We start from the raw sequence: 22751 nt of genomic DNA on the forward strand, positions 1-22751 counted from the left end.
GTGTGTGTGTGTGTGTGTGTGTGTGTGTGTGTGTGTGTGTGTGTGAATATTTGTTAGGGCCAGTAAAATTAAAGGGAAATTCAGCAACAAAAAAAAAAGATATAGAAAAATATGGAGAGAAAACCCACACTCTTAACTAGTGTCAGTTGATGTTCTGGTCATGCCAGTAATGGTGCCATTCCTGCTCTGGCCATTTGAGTCACTTGTAGGCATGGTAATGCTAAAAGGCAGGGGTCCATTTGTTTTGTGGCTGGCATGGTGGCACTGCCTCTTAATGGGCTAGAGAAGGGCCACTGCTCCCTCTGTTCATTCACAGATACAAAAATGGCATGAAGCCCAGACCCCATGGAAAGAGAGGGAACAGGGGGAAGAGGGTGAGGGGGTGGAGGACACTCCCCAGTAGCTTCTGGTTGGCAGTCTCTCTCGCTCTCTCTCTCTCTCTCTCTCTCTCTTCCTGTTGGCAGTCAGTCTGTCTGTGGGGCCTAGGGAGAGAAAAGACAGAGATGTTATTATTTTCCCCATTTGACTCGGTCCAACTCTGTCTAGTTCTGTCCCAGAGAGCCAGAGACTAGAGGAAGGCTTGTGTCCCAGCTCTCCTCTACTCCTGCTGGGTGGGATGGCAGCATGTTGTCCCTGTCCCCTGTTGTCCCCACTGAAGGGTTTAGAGAGCCAGGATGGTCATCAAATGAACAATCCAGGCCAGTGACAGTCATCCTTGGGAGGCTGCCTGTCTGAGATTGGAGAGGAGACTGACAGTTCTGCTTAGTCATTGCACCGACCAGTGGAGTATGTGTGGCGTGTGTACAGTAACTTCAGAAAGTATTCACATCCCGTAACTGTTTCCACAATTTGTTGTGTTACAGCATGAATTTAACATTTATTACATTTTGATTTTTTTTTGTCACTGGCGTACACACAATACCCTATAATGTCAAAGTGGAATTATGTTTTTCGAAATTGTACAAATTTAATATAAAAGGAAAATCTGAAACGTCAATAAGTATTCAACCCCTTTGTTATGGTAAGCTGAAATAAGTTCAGGAGTAAAAATGTGATGTATCAAATGTGGTGTATCAATACACCCAGTCACTAAAAAATATACTGCAATCATTCCCAACTCCTAGCTCAGCCTGTTGTCTGGACCTCTGGCAGTCTCTATGGGGGTACCACACGGTTAAATTCTCGGTCCGACTCTTTTCTCTGTATATATCAACGATGTCGCTCTTGCTGCGGGTCATTCCTTGATCCACCTCTACGCAGACGACACCATTCTGTATACCTCTGGCCCTTCTTTGGACACGGTGTTAACTAACCTTCTAACGAGCTTCAATGCCATACAACTCTCCTTCTGTGGCCTCCAACTGCTCTTAAACGCTAGTAAAACTAAATGCATGCTCTTCAACCAATCACTGCCCACACCCGCCCGCCCGACTAGCATCACTACTCTGGACGGTTCTGACTTAGAATATGTGGACAATTACAAATACCTAGGTGTCTGGTTAGACTGTAAACTCTCCTTTCAGACTCATATTAAACATCTCCAATCCAAAATTAAATCTAGAATCGGCTTCCTGTTTCACAACAAAGCCTCCTTCACTCACTCTGCCAAACAGTAAACTTGACTATCCTACCGATCCTCGACTTCGGCGATGTCATTTACAAAACAGCCTCCAACACTCTACTCAGGAAATTGGATGCAGTCTATCACATTGCCATCCGTTTTGTCACCAAAGCCCCATATACAACCCACCACTGCGACCTGTATGCTCTCGTCGGCTGGCCATCGCTACATATTCATCGCCAAACCCACTGGCTCTAGGTCATCTATAAGTCTCTGCTAGGTAAAGTGTCCGCCTTATCTCAGCTCACTGGTCACCATAACAACACCCACCCGTAGCACGTGCTCCAGCAGGTATATCTCACTGGTCCACCCCAAAGCCAACACCTCCTTTGGCCGCCTTTCCTTCCAGTTCTCTGCTGCCAATGATTGGAACGAATTGCAAAAATCGCTGAAGTTGGAGACTTATATCTCCCTCACTAACTTCAAGCATCAACTCTCTGTGCAGCTTACCCATCACTGCAGCTGTACACAGCCCATCTGTAAATAGCCCATCCAACTACCTACCTCATCCCCATATTGTTTAATTTACTTTTATGCTCTTTTGCACACCAGTATTTCCAGTATTTCTACTTGCACATCATCATCTGCACATCTATCACTCCAGTGTTAACTTACTAAATTGTCATTACTTCGCTACACTGGCCTATTTATTGCCTTACCTCCGTACTCCATTTGCACACACTGTATATAGATTTTTCGATTGTGTTATTGACTGTACGTTTGTTTATTCCATGTTTGTGTTGTTGTTTGTGTCACACCACTTTGCTTTATCTTGGCCAGGTCGCAGTTGTAAATGAGAACTTGTTCTCAACTGGCCTCCCTGGTTAAATAAAGGTGAAATATATATATTTTTAAAGTTGCCGGAGAGGAAGGAAACCACTCAGGGTTTTCACCATGAGGCCAATTAGAGGATGGATCAACACCATTGTAGTTACTCCACAATAGTAACCTAATTGACAGAGTGAAAAGAAGGAAGCCTGTACAGGATAAAAATATTTCAAAACATGCATCCTGTTTGCAAGACACTGAAGTAGTACTGCAAAGAATATGGCAAAGCAATACATTTTTTGTCCTGAATACCAAGTGTTATGTTTGGGGCAAATCCAATGCAACACATCACTGAGTATCTCTCTCCATATGTTCAAGCGTAGTTGTTTCTGCATCATGTCATAGGTATGCTTGTAAGGACTGGAGAGTTCTTCAGGATACAAAATAAACGAACTGGAGCTAAGCACAGGCAAACTCCTAGAGGAAAACCTGGTTCAGTCTGCTTTCTACCAGGCACTGGGAGATGAATTCACCTTTCAGCAGAACAACAACCTAAAACACAAGGCCAAATCTAAACGTTCTCTCACTGTCAACTGTGTTTATTTTCAGCTAACTTAACATGTTAATATATTAATGAACATAAGATTCAACAACTGAGACATAAACTGAACAAGTTCCACAGACATGTGACTAACAGAAATTGAATAATGTGTCCCTGAACAAAGGGGGGGTCAAAATCAAAAGTAACAGTCAGTATCTGGTGTGGCCACCAGCTGCATTAAGTACTGCAGTGCATCTCATCCTCATGGACTGCACCAGATTTGCCAGTTCTTGCTGTGAGATGTTACCCCACTGTTCCACTAAGTCACCTGCAAGTTCCTGGATATTTCTGGGGGGAATGGCCCTAGCCCTCACCCTCCGATCCAACAGGTCCCAGGTCCCATCACGCACAGAACAAGCAGTCTGGCTGGTGGCATTAACGTATTGAAATGTATTTTTTTATTTGGTTCTGTAGGCTATGGTGTAATTTAGGCTGCCGCAGACCAAACCTAAGTTAGTCCATATTGCTGTACAGCAAGGCTACTACAGTATGTGAGTCAAACGTGTCTGTGTTAAAGAGCGTTTTCCCAAAGTTAGTCTGAGGTTTTATAATATTCTTGTGGGTGTCTTACTGTAACTTTACCAGTCTGTCAGCCGTACAGCCGCACAGCACGCCCAGACAGGGTGATTTGTTTTAATGAAGGGTTATTAAGTACACCGAGACAGGCAAGCCTTTCTTTCTCTCTCTGCCCAATAAAAGAAGATCATATAAAAAGACCTGCTGCTCTGTGTTATTAATAAAAACCAGAGGACAACTGGTCCCAAATCGCCCCCTATTCTCTCTATAGGGCACTACTTGTTATGGGGCTCTGGTCAGAAGTGGTGCACTATTTAGGGATTTGGGGCCACTCTCCCTCCTTGCAGATGGGCCTAGTGGCTCCCCAGACAGATGCACTAACATTCCTCCATGCTTTATTTATAGTCTGAATTTCCTGTACATATTCCCACTGGATGGAGAAGCACGGTGTGTGTGTGTGTGTGTGTGTGTGTGTCTGGGATGACTGGCGGGAAGCTGGGGATGGGTCCTGGTGGTGTTATCGGCCCCTGTAAAGTTAAACTCGTGGCTCATGGAGGGAATAATAGAGTTACAAAGGGTTGACTGCTGAAGATGCACCCAGGTGTGGTGGGTTAGGCATCAGGGTGAAATGTGTGTGTCTGCGGCGGTACCTTTGTGTGTGTGTGTGTGTGTGTGTGTGTGTCCGTGTGTGGGCCTGTGTAAATTCCCATGCAACCTCGGTATAGTAGATTGAACACCGAAATAGCCCCAGCAGTAAAGTCCTGAACAGGAACCATGGTGAATGCATCACTTCCGCCAAACACACATACACACAGCTCCCAAGGCCCTTGAGTGGGCTTGTCATGAGGAGAGACAAACCAAGGCCTCGGTTCAAACTTCCAATAACACACGCACGCTCGCACACACACAAACACACAATAACATGCATACACACCACAGGAGGTTGGTGGCACTTTAATTGGGGAGGACGGGCTAGTGGTAATGGCTGGAGCGGAATTTGTGGAATGGTATCAAATACATCAAACATGGCTTCCAGGTGTTTGGTGCCATTCCATTCGCTCCATTCCAGCCATCATTATGAGCCGTCCTCCCCTAAGCAACCTCCACTGATGCTTGTATATATACACACACACACACACACACACACACACACACACACACACACACACACACACATATACACTCAGCACTGGGACACAGAGGCAGGTGAGGATAGTTGATCTGCTGTCTGTTGCACCAGCTCTCTGTTGTCTCTGTGTCAATGGTGTGGTGTGTGTGTGCGCGCGCTCTGTTGTCTCTCTCTCTTCCACCAGACACAGATTTCATGCCTTTACCATGCTCTCCTTTGTTAAGAGGACAGTAGACAGACAGAGACACACACACACTTTCTGCCTCTATGTTCCAGAATAACAGATTTGTATGGTTGAACTGGTCGTAACACGTTGTGGGGCATGTCTTCACAGTGCACTGGTTCAGTCTACTGGACAGTGTGGTGCAGACCTGAGTTCAAATGGCATTTGAAATCTTTCAAGTACTTTGAGTGTTTGCGCTAGTCTGCCCGAAGTGCCAAATGAGCAGGGTTTATGGTATTGGGACTATTCTATTTGTCCGTTAAGCCTGACAAGCTCAGAGTATTTGAAATGATTTCAAATAGTATATGAACCCAGGTCTGGTGTGTAGGAAAATGCACCAAACAAACTCAGCCTGTTGTTTGTATCTCTACCACTGGGCCTCGGAGCCTTTTGTCTTCTCTCTGTCTGTTAATAAGGGAGCATTTCAATACACAGTGCATGGTAATTGTCTGGGGCTTGTATTCATAAACCGTCTCAGAGTAGGAATGCTGATCAGTTTTGCGTTTGAGACTGTAATGAATCGCCAGTGGAGGACCTGGTCCGAGATCAGCACTCCAACTCTGAGACGCTTTTTGAATACCACCCCCAGTCTATCGCAGCACACTATCCATACCCAACAGCTCTCTCTGCTGTTTCTCAGATAAAAGAGACGGGCTTAGATGTGTTCACGTTTCAGCGGTCGCAGATGGATTGAGTAATTACTGAGTAATGTGTTTCTGTCTCTGGAAGTGGGAAGTGCGTGCTGTTTCCACTGGCCCAGTTAGGACAACAAAGAGCAGCTCAGTGAATGGTCTCTGTCAGGACAAAAGGGCCAGTTCCCCAGGACAGTAGTGTCTGTGAATGAAGCGTCCATTCATCTCATCAAATGCGATATACTATACCTCACCTGTGACCTGGGCCGTAGAATTTCCCAGTCACAGAGCTCTCTATGGACAGTTTAAGCCAATAGAACATTGGTTGAAGTTCTGAACTAACATCTGAACAGTAACAAACCTGGAACAGAACTGATAGAGGCATTGCTTTGATACAGTTTAAATGATTATTTAAAATAGTTGTTTTTAGTGCTGGGCTGAACCAAAAGCCTTCACACCCTGTCTGTCACTCCCTAGGACCAAGATTGGTGTTTAGCCTAGACCTATGAAACTGACCCTGGTCGAACCGCGTTCCTTTATTAGTTGGGATGCAACAAAGAGAAAGGAGAGGGGAGGGTGGGAAGCTAAAGGAATGGTCAGGCTCCAGAGTTCTGTGATTTCTATGGCGACAGAACGCTTTACCGTAAGAGCGCCAGGCCGTCTGAGACCTGCCTAGTTCCTGAACTAAATGCCAACAGGGCTTTGTGTGAATGGGCTGTTACACAACTCTGGCCCCTCAACTTCTCCTCTCTCCTCTATTAAGCAGAGCTAGGGGTTAGAATGGGCGACAGACTAGCGAGCTGACTCCCTGTGTTAAATCTTTATCTCCGCGTCTCTATGGGAAACAGAGAAGAGAAGGACACTGTGGTCCACTCTGGCACAACACATGGAAGGAGTCCCTAATGGAACACTATTCTATATGGGCCCTGGTCAAAAGTGGTGACCTGCGTAGGGAATAGGTTGCCATTTGGGATGCAGGTTTGAAATCCGTTAGTCAGGTTGCTTCCTAACACCAACGCGTCTTCCCAGTAATGTGATGTAACGATAGGACAACAGGACCATGATGGAGATGAACGTGTTTTTTCTACCTGATTGGATACAAAGAACATAAGAGGGAGATGCTGGATGTATGGAGTGTGTTAATGTACTCTGTCTTTTGTGTGTGTGTGTGTGAGAATGAAGGATAAAGAGAGGCGTCTTTCACCATGTAACGGCACACATGGTCAGTTTTGGGATGGGAATACTCTCCCTCCCACGCAGAGATGGAGAGCTAAATAGGAAGGCCAGAACACAATAATGCTGCAAATAGTTTTAGAAAGAAGACATGTAAAAGCTCCCATGTTGCAGAAATGAGTTTGAGTCAAGTACAAAGCTACCCTCAACATCTGTTAGCGCAATTTAGGTTAAAACTGTTGAGGGGGGGGGGAGCGTGCAAAAGTAAAGTAGCTGTTTGATGTTTTACATTGAAAACAGTGTTTTCTGGTCTTTGTGGATATCCTAGTGGTTCAGATAGAGTGCAGTATATTGTACTATCAGAAAGTACTACCATTACAGCATCTCTATTAGTTACTGATACAAATCTAATCATCCTTTTGTAGTTTTTTACGGGACCTCTGACTTTTCTAGAATGTTTCCCATGGAAAGTACAGCATATCCCTGTTTGTCTCCTTAGTTCACCTTTACCTTATTGTAGCTCATCTATGGAGCCCATGGCCTATACGTCCCAAATTACACCATATACCCTACATAGTTCACTACTTCTGACCAGAGGTCTTTGGGCACTGGTCAAAAGTAGTGCACTGAATAGGATGCCATTTGGGGTGCATCCCCAAGGAACGGGTTCTGCTCAAAAACCAAACCAGATGTGGTCTATTGAACTAAAGGAACCTCCTTCAAACGGAACCTCGAGACAGACTCTTGTAAAGAATATCTCTGGAAGTCCCCTTACATCCTGGTATTTGAGTATTTATTGAGAACGTCTGCCCGTCTGACAGTCCCTTGACTGCGGTCACATAACCATAGGCATGGGCTGAGTCCCATATAGCACCTTACTCCCTACATAGTGCACAAAGTGGTAGATTATAAAGGGAATAGGGTGCCATCTGTCCCGTAGAGGAGCCGTTATAACGTATGCTTTTGGTCGGCGATCAGGTCGGTTCCTTTCCCAGACACAGTGGTTTCCTGCAGAAAGACATCCGCTCCTGGAGAACACTGTGTCTCCTGGGAGTGGAGCGGCCATTGGTTAATGAATACGAGGATTAGAGAGTTCGAGACAGACAGTGCAGGATATGTGGACATGTGTTCCCTATCACTGGGCTGCATGCGTCTGATCCTGAGTCCTTTGTGACTGGTGTGATGCTAGGCTGGCTCAACCAGGGTCCCTTGGTGTGGTTAACCCAAGCCCCAGTCCATTGTGAGTTAGTGATGCAGCTTACATTGAAGAAGAAATTCAGAAACTCGGGGAGGACAGTGGAAAACTGTTCAAACTGATTATTGTTAAAAGCCATCATGATGGCCTGTGGCCTTCATCAGATTCCAACCCCCCCCCCCCCCCCCCCCCCTTCAATTCATGCACCTTGGTTTGAGAGTGAGGTATAGCAGCAGTGGGCCGTTCCCTTTAGTGATGCAGCTGATGCAGCCATTTCGTTGACAAGCACAAGTCTTCTTTATCCTCCTGAGGAAAAAAACACTGTTGAAGAGGAACTGACGGCTTCTATCCTCCTCATTAGGAAATGCGTGTTTTGATGTTGGTGTCGTGTGTGTGTGTGTGTGTGTGTGTGTGTGTGTGTTCGCACATGGGCAGTGTTTGTACATTCACTCTTCCAAAACAGTACAGTTAGTCACTTACCCTTCTAGATAACTTGAAACAGTCTAACCAGGTCTTGTCTGGAAGTAGCCTAGGCTAGCTAGCAAAACAAGCCAACTTATTGGATTCAATCTGCCGATGTGCGAATGTGACAATGTTGGTTTAGCTTTGGAAAGCCCATCTGTGGGGCTAGTTAGGGACCGTCAATACATTACACAATGTAAATGGGACAATATTTTCATGTTGCACACCTTTTAGTTTTCTCATTAAATACTTCAATATTTGTATTTGAATTTCCACAATTTATAGTTGGTTTGAGGTTTTTAAGTCATTGAAATTTGGACCTATTGAAATGTACAAATATTGTCCCATGTACGCTGTGTAATTTACTGATGGTCCCTAACTTGCCCCATAGGGAGATCCAAAGTTAAACCAAATATACCACGATCAGTTCCGCACCCATGTGTTGGGCATTACGATCGGGTTGTGTGCTGCCAGCTGTGGGCAGGATTGAAATAAACCCAAACCCAAGAAACCGTTATGTCCCCTAGATTCATAACATCTTGCAAATCTCTGTTTTGGACGATACGGACTTGATTCCGAAATTATCCTATTTACAATTTGTTGTACATTTTGACAGTAGAATACATGTTTTGGACAATCGATGCCACGTAGGCCATTTTAAACCAGAGAGGTAGTTTTTTCCCCCCCGATACACTCGGATGTTGTTTAACTTGCAGAGATCAGATTTAGAACTGCATTGTCTACTACTCAGCAAGTTTGATGTTTTCTTCTGTATAGTTATAGGCTGTTTGATAAGCATCTGTACTGCCAGTGTTTCATCACCATCTCTCTCTCTCTCTACATAAGCCACCAGAAGCAGTGTATAAATCCTAATTAGCGTCTACAGAATATAAAGTGAAAGTATCAATTATAATTACAGACTTCTCCAAAAAAAACTGAGTAACAAGGTTTCACGATTACGCTCTCTGTCATACTTTAATGACAAGATGTACACTTTAGATGTAAAAAGGTTCTACCTTTCCTCACAAATAAACATATCTCGGCTTTATAATTAGCCGAGACTGTCTCTTAAGTCGTACTTTGATGACCTGGAACCTCGTCTTGATGTAAATGAACTTTCTCACCTAAACATCTCTCCATCTCCCGTCCCGGTCAGACGAATGCAATCGCCTGTAGACGACGACTACGTTTGTGCGTGTAGCTACAGATTAGACCCACACACACACACACACAGACACACACAAACACATTAGACTTGCTAATGAGATGCTAATGCTAGTCAGCCTCTCCTCAGTGAGTCTACCAGACGACAGCTACAGAATGGTAATTAGCGTGGAGGAGCGCTTCCACAAAGAGACTGACTATTTAGTCCTTTCCATCTCCATCCACCAGCACACATTCAATTATCCAGGTTGCGTCTCAAATGGCACCCTATTCCCTACATAATGCACTACTTTTGTCCAGAGCCCGGGTCAGAAATAGTGCACTATGTAGGGTATAAGGTGTTATTTGGGACGCAGTTTTCGTCTTTCTTCCTCGTGTAGAGAGCAGAGCTGAGAGCAGAGCTGTGCTGTCTCGTAGTCGACTCGGCCATTTCAATTGCTGAGGTGTTTGAAAGTCTAGGCCTTTAAAATCTATGTAATTTAACCCTTAGTTTGTTTAAGAGTGGCAAGACTTCCTAGTCTTAGTGCCTCCCATAATTTGCTTCGTAGGTGGGACACCAAGACCCTTAAAAACACACAGGGGCAGTTTCCCGGAACACACTGTCTAGTCATCCTGGACTAAAAAAAGATTTTAAATGGAGATTCTGTGTCGGGGAAACCACCCTTCAGACTTACCCCCCCCCCCACCTCAGTTTGCAAATTACTGCCGACTGAAACCAGTTGAATTGAATAACATTTGCCGTGGTGCGTCAGTGCATTGTCAGGACTATGTTTCAAACTAGACTCCATACATCTGCCCACTAGTCTAGGAGCTATAAAAGCATGTCTGTGTTGATAGTGTCATCAACATTCCGTTGGAGCAGTTCTAACAGGAAATGCTTTGGCTTTATATGGTCATTAAGTTTGTCTACAGAAGTTGTTTACATGAGTTATGTCTTATCAGTCAGATTGCCCCCAAAATGAGCACCCGATTCCCTCCCTATATAGTGCACTTCTTTTTACCAGGGCCCATAGGGTAGTGTAGTAGCGCACTATATAGGGAATAGGGTGCCATTTGGGACGTCCCCTTACGGCTCAGGCACACCAATAGCATTTGCCGGCCGAAAGTACTTCGCACCTCAAAACAGAGTGCCGGCAGTAATTTGCAAACTGAGTGCAAACCAATTGTACATGTAGAATCGCACGGAAATGTCTGCAGTCAGACAGACGGCCACCAGCAGGTAGTACAGCAGCCCGGTGTGGTGTGTGTGTGGTCTTTTTAGGTTGTCCAGGCTGTCTATGGTCCTCTAAACGACAGACGGCATTACAGGACCCTAACGAGCACTAACTGTTTGTCCAGTTAGACTGCATACTAGACTCATGGACATGGTATCTTTACCTGCCAGTCTTTAAGTGTGAGAATATGGCTTGTATCCCAAATGGCACCCTATTCCCTGTGTTGTTGCTTTGGATGTTGTAGTTTTTAGTACTGGGTAGTGTGGGTAGTGTGAGTCATGAGGTGATTAAAGGGGGGTCGTGTCCTGTTGTCTGTATCTCCTCCTGACCTTTCCTCCTAGACCTAACCCTGCATGCTGTATAGAAACACAGCCTAAAACCCCAAACAGCAAGCAATGCAGGTGTAGAAGGTGTAAAAACTCCCTAGAAAGGCCAAAACCTAGGAAGAAACCTAGAGAGGAACGAGGCTATAAGGGGTGTCTGTGCCGGGTGGAGATTTTACAGAACATGGCCAAGATGTTCAAATGGTCATAAATGACCAGAAGGGGCAAATAATAATAATCACAGTGAACAGGTCACCCTATTCCCTAGGGCTCTGGTCAAAAGTAGTGCACTATAACGGGAATAGGTTGTCATGTGGGATACTGCCTGGGTCTCCTGACTGCAGGATCATCTCTCCGACACAGCCTCCTCTGTCCTGTCAACGTGTCACTGCGGAGGGCAGGCTGTACGCTGACCCCCCTCACTTTCTCCCCTTAGACCCCCCTCACTCACTGCACTCACAAGCAGGATCATCACTCCTTTGTTTATGGAACCTCTAGTCCATTTGCCTGGCTGACACACAGACCCACATGGTCTGTTATTTTAACCAGGCAACTAGTGTATACCCCATGGAGGTGTTTTTGGAAGGCTTGACACATCATGACATTGTCCTGATTACCAGTAAAGTGTCTTGAGTCGACTTTCAGGGAATATGTGGCAGAATATTGTTAAATCAGAGGCCACATGGTGGAACATGGAATGGATGTCTGTACAGCTGATGTAATGGCAGGGAAAGTTTCTCGCCTCTTGCTGAGCTCAGTTACTCATATTTGACAGCACAATATGAGCGCTCGCGGAATGAGAAACGTGAGTCATTCTTAATGTGTGAGCGCACAATGGCGTTGGGTGGAGTTAAGACTGGAGAGTATGAAAAGCCTCTGCCTTTCTTTTGAACTAAGAGATTTCTCTTTGAGATATGATTTGCTAGGATTTACTTTCATCATCGCTCGCGCCGCATTCGTGACGTGATTTGAGGACATTATCATCACTCTAATTGAGTGTGCCATATCGTTGATGTGTTGGGTTTTCAACACTTATGGAATCATCCCAAACGGCACCCTGTTCGCTTTATAGTGCACTTGTTTTTACCAGGGCCCATAGGGGAATAGGGTGTCATTTGGAACACATCCTCTCTTAACAGAAGGCAGAAATCTATTTATTCCTACTGGCTGTCTTTTTCCTTTTCTTGTGAGTTGTTGTAGTTATATGTCTGTCTCCTTCTACTTGAAGTGTAGCCTACAGCCCAAGGCATGCAGTGTTTCCCAAATGCCAAAGTCTTCCTTGGTTGTGATTTAAGACTTGGTTCTGGCTTGAGAAATAGTTTTAATTCATTTGGTGGGCCTAAAAAACGTCCCAAAGCTTTAAAGTTGCCTGGTACCCGTTGCATGAAAATGCTTTCGGGAACCAGGATCCTAAGCGAACTGGAGAAAGTCAGAACCCTAACCATTCTCATCCATCACAATTCACACTGAATAGCCGTCCCCACCTCCTCCCCACCTCCCCACCTCCTCCCCCAGCGATCATGATTGTGACCTCCTTTGAAAGTTCATGCACTGCATTTATGAAGTGAGCCCAGGCGGGTTTTTTTTTACTCCAGAGCGAAGATCAGCTTTCACATGGATCAGGTGACCATTCTGATGGTTAGCAACTTGCACTGGCACACTGCAGAGTGTTGCAGCTGTAAGCAGTACAAGAAGGGAAGGGGACTCTGTTCTCTACCTTGGCCTGTGTCCCAAATGACACCCTATTCCCACATGGGCCCTGGTCAAAAGTAGTGCACTATATAGGGAATAGGGTGCCATTTGGGACGCGACCGTGCGATGTTAAACTGGCAGCTCTAAGAAGAAACCATCACGCGCCAAATGTAATCTAATCTTGGAGGGAGTTAAAAATAATATTTTCTTTTTTCTCTTCTACTCAGGTGTTTCTCCACCGCCTCAACCAGTATGCAGCCACGAAGATCGACAAGAACGTCACAGAGGAAACCGTTAAGGTGAGTCTTTATTAGTTTAGCCTGGTGATTACATCATAACGACTTAATCTAGTAGTTACTTAATGACTGTGTAATCAAGATCTGTGTAGAAATGTGAGTGGAATGTCAGAAGAATGAGTCCTTTTAGCTGTGTGGCTGAGTATAAACCTTGTTTTCATAACGTTATCCAATAAAAGGCCGGAAATTACAGCCGGAATCCAAATAAAACTCAACGTCTCTTGTTTGAGGGACTCTTTCAACCCAAAATAGACGTTTCTTCTGAATGAGGAAAAAAAAAATAGCTACTAAGGCCCAGGCATATACAGGAAGCAGCTGTAAATGTAATCTATTTGTATAAATGATTCCGGCTGCGTGAGGGAGTGGGACAATAAAGGATGCGTCGCTGTTGGGATGGTCCTTGTCTATCTGCATGTGTCCCAAATGGCATCCTATTCCCTACCGTGCACTACTTTTGACCAGAGCCTATATGGGTGCAGGGCTCTGGTCAAAAGTAGTGCTCTTAGGGTTGTAAAGCTACCGGTAGTATACCAAAGTTACGGGAATCTTCAGTCATTTTGTTAATTAACAGATAATCTATGGTAATCTGTTTTAACTTTGGTAATTTATTTTTGAATACATCATTTAAAAAAAGAGTAATATATAGTATTCATTTAATATATATGCCTCCATATTGTCTATGATTTTCTAGTAGATAGGACATATGGTTCAAGAGAAAATAGCCTAATTCATGAAAACAGCATCTAATCAACACTGGCATTATTTTCAGTTAACTCTGCAACTCTTCCAACTATTGACTGTGTTCACAACTGCCACCAGTGTGACGCCAAAACATTGTCAACAGAAACATATTTACATCAAATAAATATGTGTGTAAAGAAATATAAAGGATATTTCATGCTGAAACCCTCATATTAAACACCAATGGTATTCACTATGTTGACGGTTTATGTTTAGGATCATGTTTTACAGCTTTGTCCTTCACATTTTTGCTTTTATTTCATATATTTTACGATTAGGCCACACAGAAGGACGTCACAGACACCTGTGATAATATGAAATACCCAATAGGGCCACTTGATGTCCTGTGATAGATTGCATGAGATACCAACATTCTGGTACTGTAATGAATTTAGAACACTTACCCTCCCTTTGCAACTCAAAGTGCACTATATAGAGAATATAATGCTATTTAGGGTCATACTCCACTCTGTGGGCTTTGCATATTCTGGAAGTTAAACATGCATTGGCGTAGGAGCGGCCTACGTGTTCCTGTGTCCTGTGTTTTGGAACACGCTGTGAGAACACTGGGGGGCAGGGGAGGAGTCTGGGGGAACAAGGTCAGACGGAGGTCAGGGTTCTAGAATGTCTTGGTTGTTGCTAACTAACAGCTGTCCCGCTCCAATTTGCCATAGAACCTTACTGTACTGGAACACTCCAGAGTGGAGAAGATACAGAACGGATACAGATATGATTCCATATACTGCTTGATGTAAGAATCATGTCAGTTACAGGTTTTCAATTTCGGTCTCTTGGGTGGTGTATACTGTCGCACCCACAGAGTGCATAGTCCTCTTCCCCCTTAAGTTAAGGGCAGTCCACCACAGGCACTATAGGCCCCCCTCCCCATCCACAATCAGACCATTATTTTGTGCTTAAGCATTGCCACATAAATTACATGAAAGCACAAAATAACACAATCCCACATAAAGGCTAAGTACAGCGTTCCATATGACAGAGCATATAAAATGTCTCTCCATGAACAATTGTCTCCCTTTCCGGTGTTTTCACAAATGCTAATTTCCTCTCTCAACTCTAGAATTATAAGATGAAGTCAAGTCTGGGACTATTTCAAAGAAACCTCATCCGTTGTTCTGTGACTTCTGTCTCCCTCTGAGCCCCAGGCAAAATGCGCTCGTTCTCTCTCGCTCTCTTTCTCTCTCATCTGTCGTGCCCCAAAATATTTAAACCGTTGTATTTTCCCCTAATCGTCTTCCCTCACGACGAGTGGACTGAAAAGAGTGTGTCTTTATGGTCCAAATATCTTGCCTACCAGGTTCATGAGCAGATAGCTGATCACGAAGGCAGGATACTGATCAAAGGATACTGTATGTGTTGACCTGTTTGGACACACTCCTTGTCCTTGCTTGGCTAGGGTTTCATGTCCTAACGTTTCCATGGTTACGTTTTGTCAATGTTTTTGAATTTGTGCCCCCTCCAGATGTTAGTGTTCTGTCCCCTGGCGTTACAGTGTATTCTGTCCCCCTCTAGGTGCTGTTCTCTAACCTGGAGGAAATCCTGTCTGTGCACCGTAACTTCCTGTCCATGGTAGAAGAGCTGCTGCAGCCAGACCCCCACGCTCACCACGAAGTGGGCCGCTGCTTCCTGCACTTTGTGAGTCTCGCAGGCCTCCGTATCGCTCTTGTCAATCCATGCTAGGAATGAAGACCGAATAGTGCTTTCTAACCACAAAAGTATGATTTTTTTTTTGTATCACTACCCACAGCAGCTCACAGTACTCACACTGACTAGAGCAGTGATTCTCGAACGGTGGGTTGTGTCTGATTCCATCTGGGAGGCCGCTTAAGATGAGCTCAGAAATGTTGTTGATCAGTCTTTTTTTTAAATCACAGTACAATTGAAAGTGCTTTAGATGAGTCGCAGCTCGAACAAGTTAGAGAGTTCCTTGGGTGCAGGCAGCTATTCTGGTTGACGCGAAGGAGTTTCAAACCCCGTCTTAACCAGGCCCATTCTCTCCGAGTCGGCTAATCTCTCTGCCTGCATCCCAAATGACATCCTATTTCTTTTCTAGTGCACTACTGGTGACCAGGGCCCATAGGGAAAAGTTGGGACATACTGCACCTATTACCCATTGTTTCAGCGTAGGCTAATCTCTCTGTGTTAGTACAGGCCAGAGAGGAAGATAAGATGAGATTCAACACGACTATCTCCTGTGCAGGCCGTATACTGCTCTGATGTAGCCCCTCTGTCGTAGATTAGATTTATCCTAGCTCTTTGATGCTGAGCTGAGCTGGGATATGGACCACTATATGATCTTAGGTTTCTGTAGGCCGTAAATCTAGAGTAGATGTCTGAATGTTGACCCTCTCCTCAGTGGGTTACTATATTCTACGAAGGACCTGTAACAGGTCTTCTTCAAAGCTAGTTCTCCTCAAAGTGACACCATGACAGGGATGGGTTTTAACAGGTGACAAACTGTTTTTGCATTTATTTACAGTTGAAGTCTGAAGTTTACATACACTTAGGTTGGAGTCATAAACTTGTTTTTCAACTACTCCACAAATGTCTTGTTAACAAACTATCGTTTCGGGCAAGTCGGTCAGGACATCTACTTTGTGCATGACACAAGTCATTTTTCCAACAATTGTTTACAGGCAGATTATTTCACTTATAATTCACTGTATCACAATTCCTGTGGGTCAGAAGTTTACATACACTAAGTTGACTGTGCCTTTAAACAGCTTGGAAAATTCCAGAAAATTATGTCATGGCTTTAGAAGCTTCTGATAGGCTAATTTACATAATTTGAGTCAATTGGAGGTGTACCTGCGGATGTATTTCAAGGCCTACCTTCAAACTCAGTGCCTCTTTGCTTGACATCATGGGAAAATCAAAATAAATCAGCCTCAGAAAAATAATTGTAGACCTCCACAAGTCTGGTTCATCCTTGAGAGCAATTTCCTAACGCCTGAAGGTACCACATTCATCTGTACAAACAATAGTACGCAAGTATAAACACCATGGGACCACGCAGCCGTCATACCGCTCCTAGAGATGAATGTACTTTGGTGCGAAAAGTGCAAATCAATCCCAGAACAACAGCAAAGGACCTTGTGAAGATACTGGAGGAAACCTGTACAAAAGTATCTATATCCACAGTAAAACAAGTCCTATATAGACATAACCTGAAATGCTGCTCAGCAAGGAAGAAGCCACTGCTCCAAAACCACCATACAACCACCATACTGTACATGGGGACAAAGATTATACTTTTTGGAGAAATGTCCTCTGGTCTGATGAAACAAAAATAGAACTGTTTGGCCATAATGACCATTGTTATGTTTGGAGGAGAAAGGGGGAGGCTTGCAAGCCGAAGAACACCATCCCAACTGTGAAGCACGGTGGTGGCATCCCAACTGTGAAGCACGGTGGCAGCATCATATTGCGAGGGTGCTTTGCTGCAGGAAGGACTGGTGCACTTCACAAACTAGATGGCATCTTGAGAGAGGAAAATTATGTAGATATATAAGTTAAAGCTTGGTCGCAAATGGGTCTTCCAAATTGACAATGACCCCAAGCATACTTCCAAAGTTGAGGCAAAATGGCTTAAGGACAACAAAGTCAAGGTATTGGAGTTGCCATCACAAAGCCCTGACCTCAATCCTATAGAAAATTTGTGGGCAGAATTGAAAAAGCTTGTTCGAGCAAGGAGACCTACAAACCTGACTCAGTTACACCAGCTCTGTCAAGAGGAATGGGACAAAATTCACCCAACTTATTGTGGGAAGCTTGTGGAAGGCTACCCAAAACGTTTGACCCAAGTTAAACAATTTAAAGGCAATGCTACCAAACACTAATTGAGTGTATGTAAACCTCTGACCCATTGGGAATGTGATGAAAGAAATAAAAGCTGAAATAAATCATTCTCTCGACTATTATTCTGACATTTCACATTCCTAAAATAAAGTGGTGATCCTAACGGACCTAAAATAGGGAATTTGTACTTGGATTAAATGTCAGGTATTGTGAAAAACTGAGTTTAAATGTATTTGGCTAAGGTCTATGTAAACTTCCAACTTCAACTGTAAATATGTATTTGTTTTACATTTAATTCAATTAGAGCGACTTACAGGAGCAATTAGGGTTGATCGCCTTGCTCAATGGCACATCGGCACATTTTTTTCACGTTGTCGGCTTGGGGATTCGAACCAGCCACCTTTCGGTTACTGGCCCAATGCTAGGCTACCTGCCACCCCTATGACCTTGTGTACCTTCCAAATGGCACCCTGTTCCCTATATAGTGCACCACTTTTAACCAGAGCTCTCTGGGTCTACTCTCTATATAGGGAATAGAGTGCCATTACAGACTCAACCCATGTGGTATCAATGGTATAAGCAATGGTCTTTAGAAATCATCGTCATGGCTGTTTTGTGAAAGTCCAGTCATTTAGAGTCTAACCTGCATGACTCTGTGGTCGCTCACATGACCATGGCTGATGATCTTGTGTCAGACTACCCAGCAGGGAGGCTACTGTGGTCTGTTCTCTCTCTGGAGCTTATTACACCTATTTCAAAGAAACCTTGTCCATTGTTCGGTGACTTCTCTCCCCCTTCGAGCCCCAGACAAATTCTCTCTGTCTCTCTCACTCACTTTCCTTCTCCTCAGTGATTGAGGTATCTTGCTGTAAGACAGAGTTCCTAGAAAGAGAGGAATTGTGAAATCTCTCTCTACTTCAGCTGAGGGGAAAACCCTGGTGGGATCTGAGTGGGAGTGGGTTCTCATAGTAGAATCTCAGCTCTAATCGTTCCAATATGGAATAAGTTATGAAAAACAGTTTTTGATTTCAACATGGTCTTAACAACCTGCTTGTCAAAGCTGGTTCTATCCTCACCATTGGTCGAATCCTTTCTTGAGGTCTGCACAAGAGCTCTTCACGAGTCCAAAAAGTTGGACCCGTTCCGAAATGGACCTGGGGCTTTCTGACCCGGACCCGATATGCATACATTTTTTTCTTTATATAGAGACCCCTTCCGAATGGACCCAAAGATAACTAGACCCGTTCCATATAGACCTGGTTGGATCTAGACCCGGTCCGATCTGGGTGAGGGAAGCAGCAGAAAATATATATTTTTTTAAGCTACTTTTACTAACCGGAGCTGATGGAGGGAGAGAGGTGCCGCTCTAGCAGGCGGGGAGGGGCCTTGCTGTGAGCTAGTCACAGGGTGAGCAGGGAGGAGGGAGGGAGAGACAAGAGACAGCAATCAAGGGGAAAGGGAAAGAGGGATACCTAGTCAGTTGTACAACTGAAATGTTTCTTCCGCACTTAACATCTGGATCAGAGGGGTGCGGAGGGCTCCCTTTATCGACATCCACGTCATTGGCGCCTGGGGAACCAAGCCGACTCGCGCTTTAGTCGACTAATAGCTGTCATAGTTAGGTTGTTTATCATCAAACATGATTGCATCATACCTGCCTTGACTGCATCAAACCTGCAGAAGCTAGTTAAGCTAGCCAACGTTAGCTAGCTAGGCTAACTGAGGCTGCAGTGCGTGTGCTTTCTCATCCTACAGTTTACACATAACAACAACTCCATTCAGCATGTTAAGTAGCACCCACCTGTTCGCTCCTGGTCGTTGTAACCTATCCTTCTCCTTTTAACTTTTTAATTCTTTCATTTTAATTTCATCTTCCATTTAGATTTTTTTAGATATCTCCTAACTTTTGCTCCACACAGAGAAAGGCTCTATGACTGTAGCCTCCTGCCACTTTGATGACTTATGATTGGTCAACAACAAGCTACACACTCCACTCTGGTGAGAAGCAGGAGCGGTAGCAGGAGTGATAAAATGTCTCTCTCGCTCTGCTGCAGCGGTCGCGTTCAGATCCGTACGAGCCCTTCGTGATAAGTCAGTTAAAATTACACATACCTGAGACCAGTGACAATTGTGAATTCTGGATCCCGACCCGCTCGGTCCCCGGACCGGGTCTCAGGCATTCGGGTACAGGTGGATCCGTGAAGACCTCTAGTCTGATTTATGCCGTCGATCTGAAGATTATTTAGGCAATAGGATGCCAATGGGGCCGCAAACTCAACTCAGGACCTTGCAGCCAGTTCCACTGTATGTTTTCGTCGTTCCCCTCTAATCAAGGACTGATTTACTTGTTTGCAATGAATAATCAGGTAGAACAGAAAACCAGCAGGCTCCGGACCTCGTAGTGTAAGAGTACCGCTGCCATAGGGCATCTATTTATGCGCATTGATCAGAAGTTAGGATGTGGCCCTCCATTCATTTTGGTTTAGTATGAGAACCCATCGAGGTTTGATCTGAGTAGGTGTAGACTGTGCTGTTCGGTAGTAATGATGATTTATAGGCCATGTCTCTGTGCAGTATCCCTCAGAGAGAATGACTGGGGTGTTACGAGCATGTGAAGTCATGGGAAGAGGGGTTTGTCACGACGCATACATGTGGCTTCAAGATAGATGACAGGATAGGGCAACATGTCCTCTCTCTCACTCCCTTTCTCTGTCTGTCTTTTTTTTCTTCTCTCTCTCTCTCTCTCTCTCTCTCTCTCTCTTTGTCTCTCTCGCTCTTTCTCTCTCCAGAGGAGTGGTTTTCAGATCTATGATGAGTACTGTGGGAACCATGAGAAAGCTCAGAGATTGCTGCTGGAACTCAACAAAATCAGGACCGTCAGAACATGCTTACTGGTGAGGAACCGTGTGTGTGTGTGTGTGTGTGTGTGTGTGTGTGTGTGTGTGTGTGTGTGTGTGTGATCTTTCCGGCCTCTCATTTAACTCAGTGTGTGCTGTTTAAGGTTGTTCTCCATGCTATACACATATCCCTCCGGGCTTTATGGGTAATGTAATGCTACTCCTTCTCACCCCTCCAGTCTTTCACAACCGTATCACTCCATACATTCACTCCTGTTACAAGAGCTCCATAAAAACCCTGGGACCTACTGCAGTGTCCGCCTTCGGGAAGATACTCTATCTAAAAAAAAAAACACACATTAGTTTCAACCACATACATCTGCAGAGTCATGTTGTGGTATTGCAGAGGGCTATTTCTGGTAGTTGATCATATGAGAAGTACACACATCTCGGCTGTAAGTGGAAGGGGAGCTCTATATGATTGAGCGTTGTTTTTGAACCCAGCAGGGAGAGGGTGTGTGTGTCTCAGCGGGGTTAGAGTGGTCTTAATTGAATGCGATTTAATGGAGGTTTTATGGTCTTGGCTTCGGCGGGACCTTCCTGGCTGCTTGCATCAGCCCTGTGAGGGTCGTGTTACCCTCATAACCTCCATCCAACCCTGGGCTCATAGTACTTGGGTTACCCCCCTGACCTCCAGTCCACTCTGGGCTTAAAAGCCTTGGCTTGCCCTCCTAACCTCCAGAACTCCAGTCAACCTTTGCCCTACTGGAGGGCCCACTGACTGAAAGCCTGTCCAGTGTTTTATGTAGTGAGAAGGATGTAATTTAACACTATTTCACAACTATTAACGAAAGAGAATGAGGTTACCCCCCCAACCCCCCCTCAACCCCTGGAGGTTACCCCCCCCAACCCCCCCTCAACCCCTGGAGGTTACCCCCCCAACCCCCCCTCAACCCCTGGAGGTTACCCCGTAACCTCCCCTCAACCCCTGGAGGTTACCCCGTAACCTCCCCTTAACCCCTGGAGGTTACCTCCTAACCTCCTCTCAACCCCTGGAGGTTACCCCCTAACCTCCCCTTAACCCCTGGAGGTTACCCCCTAACCTCCCCTCAACCCCTGGAGGTTACCCCCCAACCCCCCCTCAACCCCTGGAGGTTACCCCCCCAACCCCCCCTCAACCCCTGGAGGTTACCCCCCCTCAACCCCTGGAGGTTACCCCCCCAACCCCCCCTCAACCCCTGGAGGTTACCCCGTAACCTCCCCTCAACCCCTGGAGGTTACCCCGTAACCTCCCCTTAACCCCTGGAGGTTACCTCCTAACCTCCTCTCAACCCCTGGAGGTTACCCCCTAACCTCCCCTTAACCCCTGGAGGTTACCCCCTAACCTCCCCTCAACCCCTGGAGGTTACCCCCCAACCCCCCCTCAACCCCTGGAGGTTACCCCCCAACCCCCCCTCAACCCCTGCAGGTTACCCCCTAACCCCCCCTCAACCCCTGGAGGTTACCCCCCAACCCCCCCTCAACCCCTGTAGGTTACCCCGTAACCTCCCCTCAACCCCTGGAGGTTACCCCCTAACCTCCCCTCAACCCCTGGAGGTTACCCCCTAACCTCCCCTCAACCCCTGGAGGTTACCCCCTAACCCCCCCCCTCAACCCCTGGAGGTTACCCCCCCAACCCCCCCTCAACCCCTGTAGGTTACCCCCTAACCTCCCCTCAACCCCTGTAGGTTACCCCGTAACCTCCCCTCAACCCCTGGAGGTTACCCCCTAACCTCCCCTCAACCCCTGGAGGTTACCCCCTAACCTCCTCTCAACCCCTGGAGGTTACCCCCTAACCTCCCCTCAACCCCTGGAGGTTACCCCCTAACCTCCCCTCAACCCCTGCAGGTTACCCCCTAACCTCCCCTCAACCCCTGTAGGTTACCCCCTAACCTCCCCTCAACCCCTGGAGGTTACCCCCTAACCTCCCCTCAACCCCTGGAGGTTACCCCCTAACCTCCTCTCAACCCCTGGAGGTTTACCCCGTAACCTCCCCTCAACCCCTGGAGGTTTACCCCGTAACCTCCCCTCAACCCCTGGAGGTTTACCCCGTAACCTCCCCTCAACCCCTGGAGGTTTACCCCGTAACCTCCCCTCAACCCCTGGAGGTTACCCCGTAACCTCCCATCAACCCCTGGAGGTTACCCTGTAACCTCCCCTCAACCCTGGCCTATGGCCCCGTTGATTGTTTAAAAGAAGGCAAACGGAGGGGAGGTGAACAGGTGACTGATACTTATGTCCACATCGTCTCCTTTGCTCCTGTTAGAACTGTATGTTGCTGGGGGGCAGGAAGAATACAGAGGTTCCAT

General features: G+C 45.7%; 1 protein-coding gene across 2 annotated transcripts in view; it reads left to right on the top strand.

The window, feature by feature from the left end:
• prex2 (phosphatidylinositol-3,4,5-trisphosphate-dependent Rac exchange factor 2) overlaps positions 1–22751 on the top strand; it is a 200733-nt gene that overhangs the window by 16707 nt on the left and 161275 nt on the right. For both annotated transcript variants that reach the window (XM_036944101.1, XM_036944100.1), the window contains exons 2-5: positions 12941–13012; positions 15281–15403; positions 20356–20460; positions 22709–22751. The exon at positions 22709–22751 is cut by the window's right edge and continues 59 nt beyond it. In XM_036944101.1, the coding sequence (XP_036799996.1) occupies positions 12941–13012; positions 15281–15403; positions 20356–20460; positions 22709–22751 (343 nt within the window). The remainder of the gene's footprint in view (positions 1–12940; positions 13013–15280; positions 15404–20355; positions 20461–22708) is intronic.

Source organism: Oncorhynchus mykiss, chromosome 15 (assembly GCF_013265735.2).
Source record: "Oncorhynchus mykiss isolate Arlee chromosome 15, USDA_OmykA_1.1, whole genome shotgun sequence".
In the NCBI taxonomy this organism is placed as follows: domain Eukaryota; kingdom Metazoa; phylum Chordata; class Actinopteri; order Salmoniformes; family Salmonidae; genus Oncorhynchus; species Oncorhynchus mykiss.